Source organism: Mustelus asterias, unplaced genomic scaffold (assembly GCF_964213995.1).
Source record: "Mustelus asterias unplaced genomic scaffold, sMusAst1.hap1.1 HAP1_SCAFFOLD_2500, whole genome shotgun sequence".
NCBI classification, from domain to species: Eukaryota; Metazoa; Chordata; class Chondrichthyes; order Carcharhiniformes; family Triakidae; genus Mustelus; species Mustelus asterias.
The window spans coordinates 33,810-54,158 of NW_027592445.1; the positions used below are offsets into that span (position 1 = coordinate 33,810).

Consider the following 20,349-nt stretch of genomic DNA (forward strand, 5'->3'; position numbering starts at 1 on the left):
CATTGAAACATATAAAGTCATGATAGCACTGGACAGAATGGATATAGGGATGTTGTTTCCTCTAGCTGGGTGCAGGGTCTATAATGAGAGGTCACAGTCTCAGGATATGGGATAGGCCATTTAGGACTCGAGGGTGGTGAATCTGTTGAATTCTCTATCACAGAAGGCTGTGGAGGCCAAGTCACTGAATATATTTAAGAAAGAAACAGATAGTTTTCTAGACTCTAACGGCGTCAAGGGAAATGGGGAGAGCACTAGAGCATGCCATTGAGATAGAAGATCAGTCATGATTACACCGAATGGCAGAGCAGGCTCAAAGGGTAGAATGAACTACTCCTACTCCCATATTCTCTGTTTCTATGTAAACTTTAAAAAAAAAAATCTCAACAGCAATATAAATTTGTGACAGAAGTTGAATGAATGAAACAAGCAAAAATAAGAAGCCACGTTCCAACCGGCAAGTGATGAAATAGCTCAGGTTCTAACTATAATGAGCGACACAGTGGTTAGCACTGCTGCCTCATAGCGCCAGGGATCTGGGTTCAAATCCCGGCTTGGGTCACTGTCTGCACGCTGTCCCCATGTCTGTGTGGGTTTCCTCCCACAGTCTGAAAGACATAGAGGAACAGAAGGGGGACAATCACATTGCTGGGAGTATACTAACATGCATAAACAATCAAAAGGAAACAAAAGAGCAAATAATCAAGCAAATTGCTGAGGTGCAGAAACAACAGGGCAGTAATAGTTGATTATTTCAAATACCCCAATAATAACTGGGATTAAAATCTGTGTAAAAGGAGAACATTTATAGCTAGTTTGGAGAAAACCCACCGATTGAAAGATAGTTCTGGACTCAGTAGGGTTTCGGCTATGGCTCAGTTGATAGCACTCTTGCCTGAGACACAGTTCTGGTTTCAAGTTCCACTCGAATTTTGAGCATAAAAATCAGAGTTGACATTTCAGTGTAGTATTGCAGAAATGCTGCACTGCTGGAGGTTCTGTTTTTCGAGTGAGACATTAAGTGAGGCTTCATCAGCTCTCTCAAACAGATGTACAAGTTCCAAGGCACTATGCGAAGACAGCAGTTATCTCTAGTGTCCTGGCCAAAATTTATCCCTCAAATCAACATTACAAAACATTATCTGGGTCATTATCACATTGTTGTTTTCTGTACTTTGACCAATCTGCTACCCAGCAAAAACCACTTACATTTAGGCAGTGATTTTAATGTAATAAAATACCATATGTTGCTTCATAGGGCTGGGGAAAGAGGGAGCTGTATCGTTGGACAGCCTTCACCTGAACTGCATTGAGACCATTATCTTGGTGAATTGCAAAACGCAGGCTGTAGAGAGGGTTTTAAACTAAATAGCAGAGGAGATATGGGAGGGGAGATTGAGAAAGTTAGAAGACAAGCCAATAGTTCAGAGTGGCAATACAGGGAATGATAACCAGAATGTGACTGGAAGGGACAGAGTGTACAAAAGTAAGAGTGTACAAACAAAAACGGTCAGAATACAGAAAAGTGGTAAAAAGTCAGAATTAAAGGCAGTTTATCTGAACGTCTGCAGAATTTATAACAAACTGGATGAATTGATCGCATACATAGAAATAAAGGGATATGATATGATAGACATTACAGAGAAATGGTTGCAAAGTGACCAGGGCTGCAACTGAATGTTCAAAAGTATCTGACATTTCAGAAAAATAAGAAAGGAAAAGAGTAGCCATGTTAATAAAAGGATGATATTAGTACAGTAATGAGAAAATGACCTTGGCTTGGAAGATCAATATGTAAAATCAGTGTGCATGGAGATAAGAAACACAAGGGAAAGAAAGTCGTCGCTGGTGGGAGTTCTTTACAGGCTTCCCTAACAGTAGCTACACTGTAAGATAGAATATACATGAAGAAATAATGGGAGGTCATGAGAAAGATACTGCAATAATCGTGGGCAAATTTAATCTTCATATAGATTACACAAATTGGATTAGCAAAGATAGCCTCGAGGTTGAGTTCATACAGTTTATTCTGGGCCGTTTAGTAGGACAATACTTTCTGGAACCAACCAGGGAATGGGCTATTTTAGAGCTGGTATTGTGTGATGAGATAGGATTAATATATCATCGTAAAGTAGAGGATCTGCAATGCAAGAGTGATCATATTATAATAGAATTTCACATTCAGTTTGTGAATGGTATCAACTTGAAAGAAAAGTAAATAACATTGAGATGATTACTGGCAGTCCAGAAGAATGGAATATTAGGAAAACACCAAAGGATGAGGAATATAAATGAAGGAGAAATTAGAATCTGAGAGTATAACACCAAGAAATTTTTTAAAAAGCCAATAAGAGCTTCTACATGGACATAAAAATGAAGAGAATAGCTAAAGTTGACCCCTTCAAAACCAGCTATGGGTGATGAATATAAATGAAGAAATTAGACTAAGAGAGCAAAAAAAGAAAGAAATATAAAAACATACAAGAGCTTCTACAAGTACATAAAAAAGATATTAGAGGATGAGACTGGGAAATTAATAATGATAAACATGGAAAAGGCAGAAGACAGAAAATACACCTCAAATATAGTAGAAAATCAAGGGGGATAATAGAGGGAGGAATTTAAAACAATCACCATCACGAGAGAAGTAGTAGTAGGAATACTAAAGGGACTAAAAGTCGACAAGTCCCTGGACATGGTGGCTTGCATTCTGAATTTTAAAGATCGTGGATGCATATAATGTAATCTTCCAACATTCCCTGGATTTGAAAGGCCACAGTGGATTGAAAAACCTAAATGTAACTCCAATAATTTAGAAAGAAGGGAGACAGAAAGCAGGAAATTATATCCCTTTAGCCTAACATCTGTCATTAGAAACTGCTGGAATCCATTATGAAGATAGTAGCAGCAGGGCACATAGTAGGTCAAAATCAGGCAGAGTTAGCATGGTTTTATAAAAAGGAAATAGTGTTTGTCAAATTTATTTGAATCCTTTGAGGATGTAATGAGCAGGCTGGATAAAGAGCAACCAGTAGATGTGGTGCGTTTTGATTACCAAAATGCATTTGATAAGGTACCACACAAAAGATTACTACGCAAGAGCTAATGGTGTCAGGGGTAATATATGGTGGAGGGTTGGCTAACTAACAGAAACAGAGAGCTGGAATAAGTGAGGAAGACAAAAATTTTGCAAAGGGATATAGATAGGTTAAGTGAGTGGGCACAAATTTGACAGATGGAGTACAATGTGGAAAATATGATTTTGCTCACTTTGGTGGGAATAAAATAGTAGATTTAGATTGCGATTGGGGGATGCCGCGGGAGAGGGATCTGCGTGTCCTCATACATGAATCATAAAAGGATAGCATTCTGATACAAGTAATTAGGAAGACAAATAGAATGTTGGCCTTTATTGCAAGGGAAAGGGAAGTCTCGTTACAACAGTATAGGGCAGTTCAGAGAGCATTTGCTGGGTTGATTCTTGGGTGTCTTATTAGGAAAGGTTAAGCAGGTTGGGCCTAACTCAGAGTTTAGAAGAATAAGAAACAATCCTATTGAAGCATATAGGATTTTGAGGGAGCTCAAAAAGGGTAGATGCCAAGATGATGCTTTCCCTTGTGGGGGTATCTAAAACAAGGGGGCACAGTTTCAAAATAAGGTGCCTACCTTTTAAAGCAGAGACAAGGAGAAATTTCTTCTCAGTGGGTTGTTAATCTTTGAAATTCTGTATCCCAAAGAGCAGTGGAGGCTGGGTGTTAAGAACCCCAGTGATGTTACCTATAAAAGTGTCTCAAAACCCTGAAGGATTACTTAAACACTGATTCTTAGTGGTGTATATTTGTGTGGAAAAATGTGAGGAACTGTGTTCAACCCAGTCCAGTCATTGTGCAAACAATTAATAAGAGTATTTATTACACACGATAAGAAAGATTAATACACACTATGACAATTAAGTATATTAATAACTTAACACACCATTTAATCTGAAATTATCTCTTGTTTCTAAAATATACCCACAGTTCCTGAATTCACTGAGACACCCCTTTTCCCAAAATAACATCCAATTTAATAACTCTATGGGCAAGATCATCCAGTTTTTCACGCCGGCAGGGTCCTCTGGTAGGTTTTGCGGTGCGGTGGGACCAGATGATCCGCCAGCAACGGGCCGCCTCCCGCTGCCGAGAAACATGCCAAGGGGCAGAGAATCCTGCCCTATAGTTAAATCCAGCATAGATGACCAAGTCTGGAAAAACGTCTTTTGCTGGTTCGGTGAAGGCACAAAACTGCATCTTTTAGAGGAGAATATATGCCATCTGCTCTGGCTCCAAATGTTAGATGGAACAGACCTCTATGTGAATGTTGGGTGGAAAACTAGCCTCCTTCCCCAATGAGGGTGCTAGCAGTTATATTTTTCAGTTCAGTTATTTTCCGCCCTGTGAATTCAGCTGTCTACACCTCTTAAATTCCGTCTCTATAAGTTATCATTTGTATAGCCCCACTGATCTCTGGTAAACAGTGTTTCTGATATGGCAACTTGCACCTCAATTTCTCTAGATGCCTGCTAATCTTGTTACTTGTTTGTTATTTTCTCAAGTTCAATTCTTAACCTCGTTAACTTTTTAAATTCCAAACACTGGATCATTCAATACACTCAAGGCCGAGTTGGGGTGTGTGTGTGTGTGTGTGTGTAGGTGGGTGAAGACAGGAAAATAGAATTACGGCCATAATCAGATGTTTTCCAAAGATGGAGCAGAGTTGAGGGGCCAAATCACCCACTGCTCCTTCTATTTCATGTTCTTACATTCTATTACAATCCTTAACCTCTTTCGTTAGCCATAAATGGATCTCAAAAAATGAAAGATTTCCCTAATTCAGTGGTATTGAAGGAAGTAAACAGTTTCAAAAGGAAAGAGAGACTTTATATGTGAGGCAATCAAATGCAAAAATAAAAAGCGATATTGAATCTGTGCACAAGCAAAGTGTGGTTTTGCGAAGACTAAGAAATGAGAGGATAGTTATGGGGAGAGTCCTGAAAATCTATTACTGTATTCACTAAAGCAGAGAAGGTTAATGGCAAAATCCAACATATATGATCAAGATAGTGAAATGTTTGAAAAGGTAAATTGACAGAATATCATTCCCACTAGCCAACCAGTAAAGGGCATAGTATCAAAAACATAAATGGGGGGAAGTTAGAAGAAATGTTCTCACATTAAAGGTTAATAGAATATAGAACCCATTAACAGAAGTAGCTATAGGAGCCAAATCAGTGACAGCATTTAAAACCTATTTAGATGGAATGAACAGAAAAATTGAGTAAGAATTGATAGCTCCAATGTGAAGCCAGACAATGGCACAGAATTAAAAGCCATTGACCTTTTTCTAATTACATACTTCACATCTTGTGATACCCAAAGTGTAACTCAAGATTTTATATTTTACATATTTCAATTATACAGTCCAGAACATTTGACAGAACCAACAAAGTAACAAAAATTAAGATCAGAAGAGCAACCAAGAAAAGTCAGGCAAACCTGCGCTTTCAAACCAATCTTCTCCAGTTTTTTCCCTTTGATGAATCCCTTCATCCCGTTATCCACAAGAAACAGACTTATCCCATGGGCTCGAGAACGTGCCTCATGGTCTGTTACTGCTACGACAATTACCACATCGCACATCCAGCCATTTGTTATAAAAACCTACAGCAGAAAAATGAATAGTAAACTGGAGATATCTTGACCAATTTAAAACGTTCACACTATAGAATCAAACATTCCAAAAGGGGCCCATTTGGTACTGTTGCTGGCTCTTTGAAAGAGTCATCTCCCATGGTCCCAGTTCCCTGCTCTCACATGTCCTCCTTTTCAAGTATATATCCAATTTCTTTCTAAAATTGAATCTGTTCCTCTCACCCTTTCAGGCACTGCATTCCAGATCATAAAACTTGCCTTGTAAACAAAATCTCATCCCCCTGTTTCTTTGTGAACAGTTCCCTAAAATCTGTGTCCATTGAATGCCAACCCTTCTGCTAGAGGAAACAGTATCTCCATATTTTGTATATACATTGACAGCCATAAAGTTGTGCAGAAATGTTGTACCCTGTCTAGGCCTATTAAACCTATCTCAGAATGCAATCATGTCACAGAAGACCCACAGGTAGCCATGGCATACACCTGTTTATTGTCTGTTATCCTCATGATTCTCTTTCTTTTCCCTCCTAGTTCTGTAATTTTCTGTTTTTCATGTCTTTCTTGCTCCTGCTTTTTGCCTTTATTAGTCTACTGCTGTTGGGGGTTGGGTGGGGAGAGGTGGCAGTGGTGGGTGCAGGCAGTGGTTGGTCAGAGGAAGGATACAGCAAAGAGGAATCCCAGGGCCACAGCCCAATGCAATCACTCTCCGTGCTCAACGTCTGCTTCCTCAGTACACAGTAAGTTTTTTCCCATATTGTAGCCCTACTCCTTGCCAGCATCCATTACCACGCCTCCCCTTTCGCCTGCTCACTGTCAACCATTCCCTCTCATTTTATTGTCCTGCTTTCTTCACCTCAGTCCCATATTCCAATCATCACCTTATGTTTTCTACCACCTCTTATACCATGGGGTGAATTTTCCTGTTCCACCCACCACGGGAATCGTAGCAGACCATGGAAAGGACCTTGGGCGGGATTTTCCAGTTTCGGGGTGAAGACAGCCGGAAAATCCCGCTCCCTGTCTCAGCGCTTTCTTGGCCAAGACACAGAACCTGTTAAAGTGAACTGGTCGTTTTTGCTCAAGGAAAATGCCACTCATCTTACAGTCATTTGTAAATACCTTTGTATCAATAGAAAAGGCAATGGTAACACAAGTAGTTCTGTTCCTGCCTTTCCATGGCAGTGAATTATAACAAACATCCAGTTCCTGCCTTTCTCTTTTGAACTCTGACTTGGAGCTAGTACAGCCAAGTTTGAAGTACCCCTTTCCCACATATGAAGAATATAAATATCAATATGCTATTCATATTAAAAGGTTGTTGGGCATAAATAGAAATCTGTGATAAGCCACTGGTTTGTGATGACTGTAATGTAAAGACTGGTTAATGCTTGAAAATTAATAAATCCAATTTTTAAAAACATAACCCCGAAACTGGGCGTCACGGTAGCACAGTGGTTAGCCCTGCTGCTTCACAGCTCCAGGGACCCGGGTTCGATTCCCGGCTTGGGTCACTGCTGCATGGGTTTCCTCCGGGTGCTCCGGTTTCCTCCCACAGTCCAAAGATGTGCGGGTTAGGTTGATTGGCCATGCTAAAATTGCCCCTTAGTATCCTGGGATGCGTAGATTAGAGGGATTAGCGGGTAAAATATGTAGGGATATGGGTGTAGGGCCTGGGTGGGATTGTGGTCGGTGCAGACTCGATGGGCCGAATGGCCTTTTTCTGTACTGTAGGGTTTCTATGTTTCTATAAACACAACATCTTACAGCATCTCTTAGAAATAGCTTTACATACTATTAATTTCTTTGAACTACACCTTTTTTTCCTTCATTCATGGAACATGGCTGGACAGTATTTATTGCCCATCCCTAGTTTCCCCAAGGGCAGTTAAAAGTCAACCACATTGCTGTGAATCTGGAGTAACATGTAGGCCAGGCCAAGAAAGGGCAGCAGATTTCCTTCCCTAAAGGACATTAGTGAACCTGGGGCTAGTATATTAGTGTGGATAGAGGATTGGCTAACTAATAGAACAGTAAGAAGTCTCACAACACCAGGTTAAAGTCCAACAGGTTTATTTGGTAGCAAATGGTATTTGCTACCAAATAAACCTGTTGGACTTTAACCTGGTGTTGTGAGACTTCTTACTGTGCTTACCCCAGTCCAACGCCGGCATCTCCACATCATAACTAATAGAAGACAGAGAGTTGGGATAAGAGGGGCATTTTCAGGATGGTAACTTGTAACTAGTGGAATGGAGTTTAAAATGGAGATTATGTTGCAGCTGTATAAGGTGCTGGTGAGGCCACACCTGGAGTACTGTGTACAGTTTTGGTCTCCTTACTTGAGAAAGGATATACTGGCACTGGAGGGGGTGCAGAGAAGATTCACTAGGTTGATTCCGGAGTTGAGAGGGTTGGCTTATGAGGAGAGACTGAGTAGACTGGGGCTATACTCATTGGAATTCAGAAGAATGATGGGAGATCTTATAGAAACATATAAGATTATGAAGGGAATAGATAAGACAGAAGCAGGGAAGTTGTTTCCACTGGCAGGTGAAACTAGAACTAGGGGGCATAGCCTCAAAATAAGGGGAAGCAGATTTAGGACTGAGATGAGGAGGAACTCCTTCAGACAAAGGGTTGTGAATCTGTGGAATTCCCTGCCCAGTGAAGCAGTTGAGGCGACCTCATTGAATGTTTTTAAGGCAAGGATAGATAAATTTTTGAACAGTAAAGGAATTAAGGGTTATGGTGAGCGGGCGGGTAAGTGGAGCCGAGTCCACAAAAAGATCAGCCATGATCTTATTGAATGGCGGAGCAGGCTCGAGGGGCCAGATGGCCTACTCCTGCTCCTAGTTCTTATGTTCTTATGAATGCCACAGGGATCAGTGTTGAGGCCACAATTATTTATAATATATATTAATGACTTGGACGAGGAAAGTGAATGCACTATTGCAGATGACACAAAAATAGGTGGAAAAGCAAGTGGTGAGGATGACACAGAGGGATATGGACAGGTTAAGTGAGTAGGCAAAACTTGGCAGATGGAGTATAATGCAGGAAAATGTGATGTTATGCACTTTGGTAGGAAGAATAAAAGAGCTGAATATTATTCAAATGAAGACGACAGCAACACAGAGGGATTTGGGGGTCCTCGTACATAAATCACAAAAAGCTAGCATGAAGTTCAGCAGATCATAGAGAAGGCAAATGGAATGTTGGCCTTTATTTCAAAGGGAATGGAGTATAAAAATAAGGAAGTCTTGCTAAATCTATACAAGGTAACAGCTAGACCACACCTGGAATGCTGTGAACAGTTTTGGTCCCCTTAATGCAGGAAGATACACTGGCATTGGAGGCAGTCCAGAGAAGGTTCACTAGGTTGATCCCGGATATGGAGAGAATGAGGAGAGGTTGAGTAGATTGGGCCTCTTCTCACTGGAATTTAAAAGAATGAGACGCGACCTTATTGAGACAAGTAGGATTCTCAGGGTGCTTTATAGGATAGATGCTGAGAGGTTGTTTTCCCCTTGTGGGAGAGTCTAGGACCAGAGTAAGGGATCGACCATTTCAGACTGAAATGAGGAGGAATTTCTTCTCTTAGGGTAGTGGATATGTGGAATTCTTTACTGAAGAGGGCTGAGAAGGCTGGGTTGTTAAGTATGTCCAAGGCTGAGATAGACAGATTTTTAATCAGTAAGAGAATCAAGGGTTAGAGAGATAAGATGGGAACGTGAAATTGAAGATCATATCAGTTCAGTCATGATTTTATTGACTGGCAGAGCAGACTTGATGGGCCGAATGGCCTACTTCAGTTCCTACTCTAAGGTCTTACTATTCCCATCTGTCCTGCCACCTTCAATGGCCTATACACATATACATTCAGGTCTCTCTGCTCCTACACCCCTTTCAGAATTTTATCCCTTATTAATTGCATTTAAATTCCACCAGCAGCAGTGGGATTTGAACCTGTGTCCCCAGAGCATTAGCCTGGGCCTCTGGATTGCTAGTCCAGTGACATTACCACTACATCACCACATCCCCATCATCTAGGAAAGGTCATATTATATCTAAAGAAGAGACAGAGCAACTGTGGAGCTCGATTGATCAGCTGAATGGTTGAGTACTCGGACTAGACCAGATATCAGTTTTGATGTGTTGGAGTGAAGTATTGCAGTGAAACACCCTACAGTTGGGAATGTTCTAACAGCAAATAAAACAAAAAGAAATCTGGATAGATGTATACTTAAGTTCCCATCCTAGATGACCCAGAGAACATGAACTAATCATTTTAGTTATGCTTCACAGCTAATGGCATGGTTCAACTGGTTTCATAACATTTCTTGTAGGTAAAAATGGCAAATATGTCTTTTAGCTTAGGAAGTGGAGAAAATTGAAGGGTTGTTAAAAGTACTTTAGACTTCAAAAATACTGGGCAGAATTTTAACACAGGAAATGAAGGGACCTGTTTAATCGGGCAGTTAGGTACTGCATCATCTTACTGCCTCCCACCAACCCCCAACCGACCCCAATTCAGTTCAGGGCGGGAAGGCTCAAGGACTGCCTTCCTGTCCACAGGCCAAGTGAGGCCCTTAACTAGTCATTTCAAGGCTTCATCCCACCTCTGCTGGTATTCAACCAACAATGGACAGGGGCCACACCCCACTTGGGCAATCCACCAGGTAAATCCTGGCAAGTATGCCTGTGGCCCAGTGGAGGGAGTACCTTCAACATGGACAGTACATGCCCAATGGAAATACCTGCCAGCAGCATGGACTGCCCTGTGGGTGAAGACTCTCACCTTTCCTAAATACTAGCTTCCCTTCCCAACCCTCTCACTGAGACCCCCAATCTGGCCCCAGCGAACCCGTCCCACTTGGTGTATTCCTGGGTCCTATCGCCAATCTTCTGCCTAGACCTGCTGCAGTACCGATTGCAGCCATCAATTCTGGTTGCGTTGCTGGCACTGGGGACTGCTGACCTCTGACTGGCTCTCTGGAGCTGAAAATGCCCCAAGACTCACAAGGCCCCGAACTCCAGCCAGGTAAATGCCCGAGTGACATTAAATCAGGTCAGGGGCTCGTTGGGGTTGCCACTGGCTTTCCAGCTGGCGTACAGGCCCACCGTCATGAGTATCAGATTGCACCCTCTGACTCTTATGGAGGCAGGGAATATGGAATTCCATTTTCCAAAACATTTCAGTGAGTTTCTGTATGTGATAAACCCGCAGGACTTGCATGGGAAAATCACTGATTGATCTCCCCGTAAGACTCGTTGAATACAATGTCACTGGGGCTTACCAGGTGGAGCTTGTATACTGAGCCCTTTATAAAGCAGGCCCCTGAGTGGGTCCATTATTGCATTGACCCGGTTTGTGTTCAACACAGGCTTGTAGTTTTGCTTTACTTTACTTTGTGTAATAAAAGCATCATTCTTTTACAGCTGACTGCTGGAGTTATTATACTGTAGAATGAGTATAGTGTGTCCATTGAATGTTATGTAGATAATCCTTCATTGCAGGATAATGTACACTCTACAGAAATGAGAGTGGTTGACTAATATACTGGAAATTCAATTTATCACATTTGAGCGCTAAAGAGCGTTTTAGCATCATGGAGATAGATTAGGTTGGATGGAATGACCTACAAGCTAATTGTCTTGATAAGTAATGCACTACAGATGAAAGATGGTTACTTTGATCAATGCTTGCCTGCTCTTAATAATAATTTGTTTTTGGTCTCACATGACTTCTTTGGCAGTGGTAAAGTGATCAAGCATTAAAAACAGCATTTGTATTTATGAAAGGCCGTTGACCTGAAACATTAACTCTTTCTCTCTCTCTCCACAGGTGCTACCTGACCTGCTGAGTTATTTTAGCACTTTCTGGTTTTATTTCATATTTGCCACAAGTGCAGTATTTTTCTTTTGCATGCACTTTAGTGTATTTCCAAGCTACTATGGAAATGTTGTTTTGCTTTTTCCTTGTCTTTTTGGTGCTCATTTAAAAACAAATCAGCATTCATGTCTCAGTTGTATGCTATGTTGAATGTGTATAACCTAAAGTGGATCTTTTTTCCCCTGTGGGGATGTTTTTCTGCCAATCCTCATTCCCTCCCCATTTTATACACTTCTCACAGCTAAATAAAGATTTAAAAAATATTAATAATGATCAATTTCCTTTGGGATAGAGATTTTTTCACTGGCATATATGGCTTCATTAGGATTGGAACTTGAAGGGATGCATGAACATCAGTTTTGCTGCAAGGATGAGAGGCACACGTGTGAATCAAGTCACCAAATAGAACTTGTGAGCTAACCCCATGTGTTGTGGGAAAAATCCACTAGTCAGACTTCGAGATTCAGAAAATACCATTTATTTAACGGAGCTCCGGGAGATAAGGCACAAGTTCGTAGAATACCTTTTCTCACTAGAATGTCGGGAGCGGTCCATTTTTATACCCCTTACACAATGGGTAAACCGGTGATTCGAACATTATCACATCGTTTAAGCAGGTACAAACAGATATAGACATTTAACATAGTATTGTTCTTATGAATGGGTACATTTCCTTATGTCTGTATCCATCAATGGTTAGTTTCGGCTCATTCAGGTGTTAATTGGTTTCCTCGCATTCATATTTTCCCGCTCTCCCCAAGGCTAATCTATCCCCTTTGTTTCGGGTTTTCCTTATCTTAAAAGATGTCTTGACCCTTGGCTTTGGCTTCCTGAGGTGTTTGTTTGCTATGAGTCACTATCTGTGATTTGGAAATGGCTTGCCTGTTAGGTTTTGATTTAAAGTGATTTCTGATAAGTGGGAGCCGGTGTCTGCTTTTTGGCTCCTTTCCCAGTTAACTCTTTATGTGCCAAGCAGCCATTTTAAAGTGTGTTCTCCTTGTATTTTCCCCTTTACACCATGTAAATAACTACTGTGAAGTTTTCGTTTCTTCAGTCATACTGGTTTCCACAGCATGGAATGTTAATAGACAACCATGCTGTTTACACCACATTGCAACTCATTGAAAATTTCCTTGGTGTAATGGTTTTTTAAAAAATATTGGACCTACAAGTCCTGGGGCTTCTTCAGCCACTATCTACACCGACCAACTTCTACCACTAGGTGGAGCCCAGTCAGTCTAAAACCAGATGAGTAATTTCCTCACATTTATAGTCCTGTATTTCTTTCATATTTAGTGATTTAATTTACAATTTATTTCAGCTAGGAGTGCACAGTACTGCACATGTATCATACTGTATTTCAACCTGCACATTGGTTTTTCCAGACCAAAAAATGTCTGAAGGGCCTTAACTTCAAATTTAACACTGATTCCTATGGGAACCTGTAACTCATTTAAAGTGGTTTCATTTAAAGTTGCAATTTTCAGGAATGCAACTACAACTTTAAGTGAGGATTCATTGAAATGCCTGGAGGCAGTCATAACACCTTTACACAGTTTCCCTCAAATAAAACACAGCTGTTCTTTTTCAAAAGCAGAGAAACTAGGAAGCTATTGCTATGAGGAAGGTGGACTGTTTTGTGTTAATGACAAAACAACGTTGGTGAGAATTTGCTTTCTAATCGAAAGAAAGGGGGTTGAGCCAATGGGGATCTTTGAGACTTAAGGAACAAGTGTCACCAAGATGTGCCTGACTTGTGAAAATTGGATCCAGGAAAACTCTGACCGAGTGAAATGATTTTGGAAAAACACTAGAAGTTTCAACCTAGTGTGGCAGGGAGAAGTGAGCCTGGTGGAGAGCTGGGAGATACTTTAGAATTGTTCCTATGATGCTACAAGTCTGCCATTAGTGCAATCCACTTGCGTATGGTGATTGCATTAGTTAGGGAGTGCAAAAGCACTCCTTAATTTGGCGCATTAGTTGCCTGTTAATTAATGTTTGACTTATGTTGATTTAGTTTGTTTGTTACAGTAACAGTTTGCGGATAATGGAATGAATACTTGTCACTGTGCTCCACCATATCTGTAGAGGATGTTGCTTCAGAGGCTAATGAATTCAAACAAATTTTATATAGGGGGGTTAATTAGGTCAGCCTGAACTGGATCTTGCCTTCTGATTTGCTCCAAAAAAATCAAGTTGTCTGAAGGATCTGGAAGCATCAGTAAATTTTAAACTATCCAATGCTACATCTCTACATGGTATAATTATACTGTTGTTGCTGCTGCTTATAGCTACACCTACCAGGAGGTCTGCTATCCCAACAGTCTGTCCTACTTGTCCATCCTCTTACATCCGCTGTCGCTCTTTTGCAACTGATCTGTAACATCCAATATCCAACTATGCTGAATGGACCCTTCTTTCTGCTGCCCTTCACTTTGTTCTCTGAAAGAAATCTTTATCTCTGACTATATACTCGCAATAACTACATTTTCTTTTCTAGATATCATATTTAAAGTTCCTTTTATTCTTGCAATTTCAGGCACCTCTTCATTTGCCTCATGATCTGTATGTGGAATTTTAAGCCCATGTCTTGGCATTCACAATCCAAAGCCTCTATTTTCTTGCATTGATCTTTACTTATTGTGTATTACTCATCAGGATTTAAATTTTAAAATGTACACATTATTGCAACAAGTGACCATTTAGTACATCAAAGAAGAGGTTAAAAAGCTTCAAGTAAAAAAAAGATTTTAAAAAGTCCTTACTTTACTGCCATTGAGAATCCAGTCACTGCCATCCTTTTTGGCATGTGTTCGTACTCCTTGTAAATCACTGAAAAGGGTCAAAATTTATGGTTAAGAAATCACACTGGTCATCATTTGAACCGAAATGGGGGAGGGGGGGGGGGTAGATAGGACAGCCGGAGGGGGGGGGGGGGGGGGGGGTTAAGGGTAGATAGGACAGCCAGCCCACGTACCTTTATAAATGTGGAAAAGGTACTATGGATATCTGAAAGACCTGATCAGCTGTAAAGATTTGCATTCTAATCAGTATTCTGTAACTTAATTTTGTGTCTCTGTATGCCCTGTTTGAGAGCACATTTCCACTCCATCTGACGAAGGAGCAGCGCTCCGAAAGCTAATGGCATTTGCTACCAAATAAACCTGTTGGACTTTAACCTGGCATTGTTAAAACTCTTACTGTGTTTACCCCAGTCCAACGCCGGCATCTCGACATCATGCTCTTGTAACCACAGTATTTATGTGGCTACCCATTTAAACTTGTGGTCAATATTAATCCCCAGGCTTCTGAGAGTGGGGAGTTCATGGATGATGAAGGTTATGGGCAGCAATGGGTTAGATTCTCATTGCAGATATGTTGTATGACACTTGATTGGCATGAATATTCCTTGCCACTCATCAGTCCAAAGTAAACACGAAATAGCTAAAGTTAATTATCCTGCTCTCCCAGCATCTGAGCTGCCTTACTGTGTAGTAGAAAAAGCGGAATTTTAAAAAGTTCCCCTTAAACATCAAATATATCAAGAGCACACCATCACATATTCTTCACTAGAATTATTCTTAATTTTTTGTCCTTCTTCATGGAGTTCAGCTTATTCTCTTTTGTCTTAATTAATTTCTCCTTAACTTAATTTTGTAAATTTTTGGAACTTTCTATTTTCTCCATGTTTGCTGTCAGCCATTTAATCTTGTTGCTTTAATGTTTTCTCTGCAGTTTTAATTCTTTTTTCTGATTCTCTTTATGTTTAACAATTCCTCGTTTATTTTGGAAGTCTTTTCATTTTGGAACTCTTTTCCTGCCTGGAACACAGCTTTGGTGCAGTCCCACTGGTGGCCCGCCCCTGCCCCCTCTTTCAGATGTTCTGGTTACCCTCTCCTTGAGGTCTTCTATTGCCTCTTCTTTAAGATCTTCATTCTGAATCTTTTTAAAAAGTTGCCCTCTATCTGGGGCCTTCTCCAATTTTCATAACGGTCTGTTTCTTCTTGTGGTTGTGACTTTAAGTGTATTACCTAAAAATGAGGCGTCAACCTGGTGAAGCTACCAGACAGGAGTACTTGCAAGCTAAATGGCATAAACAGCAAGTGACAGACCGAGCTAAACGATCCCACAACCAACGGATCAGATCTAAGCTCTGCAGTCCTTCCACATCCAGTCGAGAATGGTGGTGGACAACTAAGCAACTCACTGAAGGAGGAGGCTCCGCAAATATCCCCATCCTCAATGATGGAGGAGCCCAGCACATCAGTGCAAAGGATAAGGCTGAAGTATTCACAGCAATCTTCAGCCAGAAGTGCCGAGTGAATGATCCATCTTGGCCTCCTCCAGTGGTTCCCAACATCTCAGATGCCAGTCTCCAGCCAATCTGATTCACTCCACATGATATCAAGAAACAGTTGGAGGCACTGGATACTGCAAAGGCAATGGGTACTGATAACATCCCAGCAATAGTACTGAAGACTTGTGCTCCAGAACTTGCCGCTCCCCAAACCAAGCTTTTCCTGTACAGTTACAAAACTGGCATCGACCCAACAATGTGGAAAATTGCCCAGGTATGTCCTGTACACAAAAAGCAGGACAAATCCAACCCAGCCAATTACCGTCCAATCAGTCTACTCTCGATCATCAGTAAAGTGATGGAAGGGGTCATCAACAGTGCTATCAAGCAGCACCTGCTCAGTGATGCCCAGTTTGGGTTTTGCCAGGGTCACTCAGCTCCTGACTTCATTACAGCCTGAGTTCAAACATGGACAAAAGAGCTGAATTCCAGAGGTGAGGTGAGAGTGACAGCCCTCGATATTAAGGCCACATTCAACCCAGTGTGCCAAAAAGGAGCCCTAACAAAACTGGAACCAGTAGGCAAACTCTTCGGTGGTTGGAGTCATACCTGGTACATCGGAAGATGGTTGTGGTGGGTCAGTCATCTCAGCTCCACGACACCTCTGCAGGAGTCCCTCAGGGTAGTGTCCTAGGCCCAGCCATCTTCAGCTGCTTCATCAATGACCTTCCCTCCATCATAAGGTCATAAGTGGGGATGTCTGCTGATGATTGCACGATGTTCAGCACACTTCGCGACTCCTCAGATACTGAAGCAGTCCATGTTCAAATGCAACAAGATCTGGACAGTATCCAGGCTTGGGCTGACAAGTGGCAAATAACATTCGCGCCACACAAATGCCAGACAATGACCATCACCAATAAGAGACACTCTAACCACCGCCCCTTAACATTCAATGGTGTAACCATCACTGAATCCCCCACTGTCAACATGGGTTACCATTGACCAGAAACTCAACTGGACTCACCACATAAACACAGTGGCTATAAGAGGCTAGGAGTACTGTGGTGGGTAACTCCCCAAAGTCTGTCCACCATCTACAAGGCACAAGTCAGGAGTGTGATGGAATACTCTCCACTTGCCTGGATGGCTGCAGCTCCAGCAACACTCCAGAAGCCTGACACCATCCAGGACAAAGCAGCCCACTTGTTTGGCACCCCATCTACAATCATCCACTCCCTCCACTACTGCGCTCAGTAGCAGCAGTGTGTAACATCTACAAGATGCACAGCAGCAATTCACCAACGATTCTTAGACAGCACCTTCCAAACCCACGAACACTTCCATCTAGAAGGACAAGGGGAGCAGATACAGGGGAACACCACCACCTGCAGGTTCCCCAAGTCACTCGCTGTCCTATCTTGAAAATATATCGCCATTCCTTCGCAGTCACTGGGTCAAAATCCTGGAATGCTCTCCCTAATGGCATTGTGGGTTAACCCACAGCACATGGACTGCAGTGATTCAAGGCGACAGCTCACCACCACCTTCTCAGGGATGGGCAATAAATGCTGGCCAGCCAACGACACCATGTCCCACAAATGAATAAAAAAAGGCACCCGAGAGTTGCTCATCGACAATGAACGATGAGCCACCAAAGTGTCACAGGACCTGACTGTTGAACATCAGAAAATAAAAACTTTTCATGACTCACTACAAGTTTGACTGTAACTTCCAAATATACAACACAGTTATCTATGGCCATCAAAAGATTCATTTAAAACTAAACAGCCACATGAAGCCAAAAGGCTAGCCACAGGAGTAAATACAAATAGAAAGGATACAGATAAAAGCATCATTTAACCTCTGACATTTTTATTTGAGATTTATGTTTGTGATAGAAGAGTTAAGTTCAGCTTTACATGAGTTTATGATGCATCTTCTGGAATCAATAGTTGGGAGCTGTGAAGTGTCTATAAATAAAGACTGGGGATTGCCTTGCGAGCTACCTAGCTGCAAGTTGAAATGGAGACAGTTGGGAGCTGCAAATCACCTATGATCAACCTGGGTTAAACAAAAACTCTAATCTGGGCACACCATGCCCCACTTGAAGTTAATGGCAAAGTATAACAGCGAAGCTTCATTCCAAGCTGCAGCCATGCCACTAAACAAATTAAATCTTATGGATTGAACAGTGTTGCAACACATTATTCAAGATTACTGAAACATAAACTATTTCCTCTGATTTCCCACACATTGCTAGAATTGGACATTGCATTGTGGAACATGCACTAAAGGAAGTCTCCTCGGGGCACTGGCCGTCTCAATTTGTGACTTAAAAACAGTACTGAGATTCCCTAGTTGCCCAAAGGTTTAAAGGAACTTTGTCTGTCCATACCTTCAACTTCAAAACTCACCAGTGCGAAGCCATACAGACCTGGAAAGTTCTAGATTTAAAGAGATTGTGTTAAGCCAATTCCATCTAGCCAAGGTTCCATCCTCTAACCTCTATTGAGTGATTTCTGTGGTAAAATGTGTTCATAAATCAAAATGGGCATCTGGGGCTTGGGGATGGAGAATTGCTGGCACTTGGGAACGTTAGCCCAATAAAAGTCAGCTCATTAACGCTAAAGGGGTGAAATCTTGTAGAAAAGATTTACATCAAATTTATTTAAGCAGAGCAATCATTTTGATGCAGAGCCAGGCTATTTCAGACGAAGGATTGATAGCTTTATTGAAGCTCACTTACCTGCCAGCACCAGGTTCAGTCATTGCAATCGCACCAATACACTTTCCAGAAACCATCTGAGGAATGTAACGTTCAATCTGGTCTTTAGAACCATAATGAGTGATGTAAGGCATGACAATGTCTGAATGCAAACTGAAACCGGGTCCAGAACAGTTCACATACATCCTAGAAATAAGATCAGTTCAAATGCTCAATGAAGAATTTATAAATGAACAAATGTTATACAAAATAATTTTCAAATGAAATGATGCAACAGACGTGTATTTGCTGGGTTTTTTGTGGTCAGCCTTTGTTTTACTTAATCATGGAATCCCTACAGTGCAGAAGGAGGCCATTCAGCCCATCAAGTCTGCACTGATCACAATACCACCCAGGCCCCATCCCTGTAACCGAATGTATTTACCCTGCTAATCCCCAACACTCAAGTGCAATTTACCATGGCCAATCAACCTAACCCTCACATCTTGGGGGCGAGGGCGGAGAGGCCACACAGACGGGGGGGGGCGAGGGCGGAGAGGCCACACAGACGGGGGGGGGGCGAGGGCGGAGAGGCCACACAGACGGGGGGGGGGCGAGGGCGGAGAGGCCACACAGACGGGCGAGGGCGGCAGAGGCCACACAGACGGGGGGGGGGGGCAGAGGCCACACAGACGGGGGGGGGGGCAGAGGCCACACAGACGGGGGGGGGGGGCAGAGGCCACACAGACGGGGGGGGGGCAGAGGCCACACAGACGGGGGGGGGGCAGAGGCCACACAGACGGGGGGGGCAGAGGCCACACAGACGGGGGGGGCAGAGGCCACACAGACGGGGGGGGCAGAGGCCACACAGACGGGGGGGGCAGAGGCCACACAGACGGGGGGGGCAGAGGCCACACAGACGGGGGGGGCAGAGGCCACACAGACGGGGGGGGCAGAGGCCACACAGACGGGGGGGGGCAGAGGCCACACAGACGGGGGGGGGGGAAAAGGCCACACAGACGGGGGGGGGGGGGGGGAAAAGGCCACACAGACGGGGGGGGGGGGGGAAAAGGCCACACAGACGGGGGGGGGGGGGGAAAAGGCCACACAGACGGGGGGGGGGGGGAAAAGGCCACACAGACGGGGGGGGGAAAAGGCCACACAGACGGGGGGGGAAAAGGCCACACAGACGGGGGGGGAAAAGGCCACACAGACGGGGGGGGAAAAGGCCACACAGACGGGGGGGGAAAAGGCCACACAGACGGGGGGGGAAAAGGCCACACAGACGGGGGGGGGAAAAGGCCACACAGACGGGGGGGGAAAAGGCCACACAGAACGGGGGGGGGAAAAGGCCACACAGACGGGGGGGGAAAAGGCCACACAGACGGGGGGGGAAAAGGCCACACAGACGGGGGGGGAAAAGGCCACACAGACGGGGGGGGAAAAGGCCACACAGACGGGGGGGGAAAAGGCCACACAGACGGGGGGGGAAAAGGCCACACAGACGGGGGGGGAAAAGGCCACACAGACGGGGGGGGAAAAGGCCACACAGACGGGGGGGGAAAAGGCCACACAGACGGGGGGGAAAAGGGCCACACGGACGGGGGGGGAAAAGGCCACACAGACGGGGGGGGAAAAGGCCACACAGACGGGGGGGGGAAAAGGCCACACAGACGGGGGGGGGAAAAGGCCACACAGACGGGGGGGGAAAAGGCCACACAGACGGGGGGGGAAAAGGCCAGCACAGACGGGGGGGAAAAAG

At 43.3% G+C, this 20,349-nt stretch overlaps 1 protein-coding gene across 1 annotated transcript in view; it reads right to left on the reverse strand.

Annotated features, from left to right (window-relative positions):
* Nucleotides 1-18,794, reverse strand: part of acadl (acyl-CoA dehydrogenase long chain) — a gene marked incomplete at its 5' end in the record, with an annotated part of 37,834 nt that extends 19,040 nt beyond the window's left edge. Inside the window, 3 exons of the mRNA XM_078207604.1 lie at nucleotides 5,535-5,699; nucleotides 14,349-14,415; nucleotides 18,630-18,794. Of these exons, the coding sequence (XP_078063730.1) occupies nucleotides 5,535-5,699; nucleotides 14,349-14,415; nucleotides 18,630-18,794 (397 nt within the window). The remainder of the gene's footprint in view (nucleotides 1-5,534; nucleotides 5,700-14,348; nucleotides 14,416-18,629) is intronic.
* Nucleotides 18,795-20,349: the final 1,555 nt, after the last annotated feature.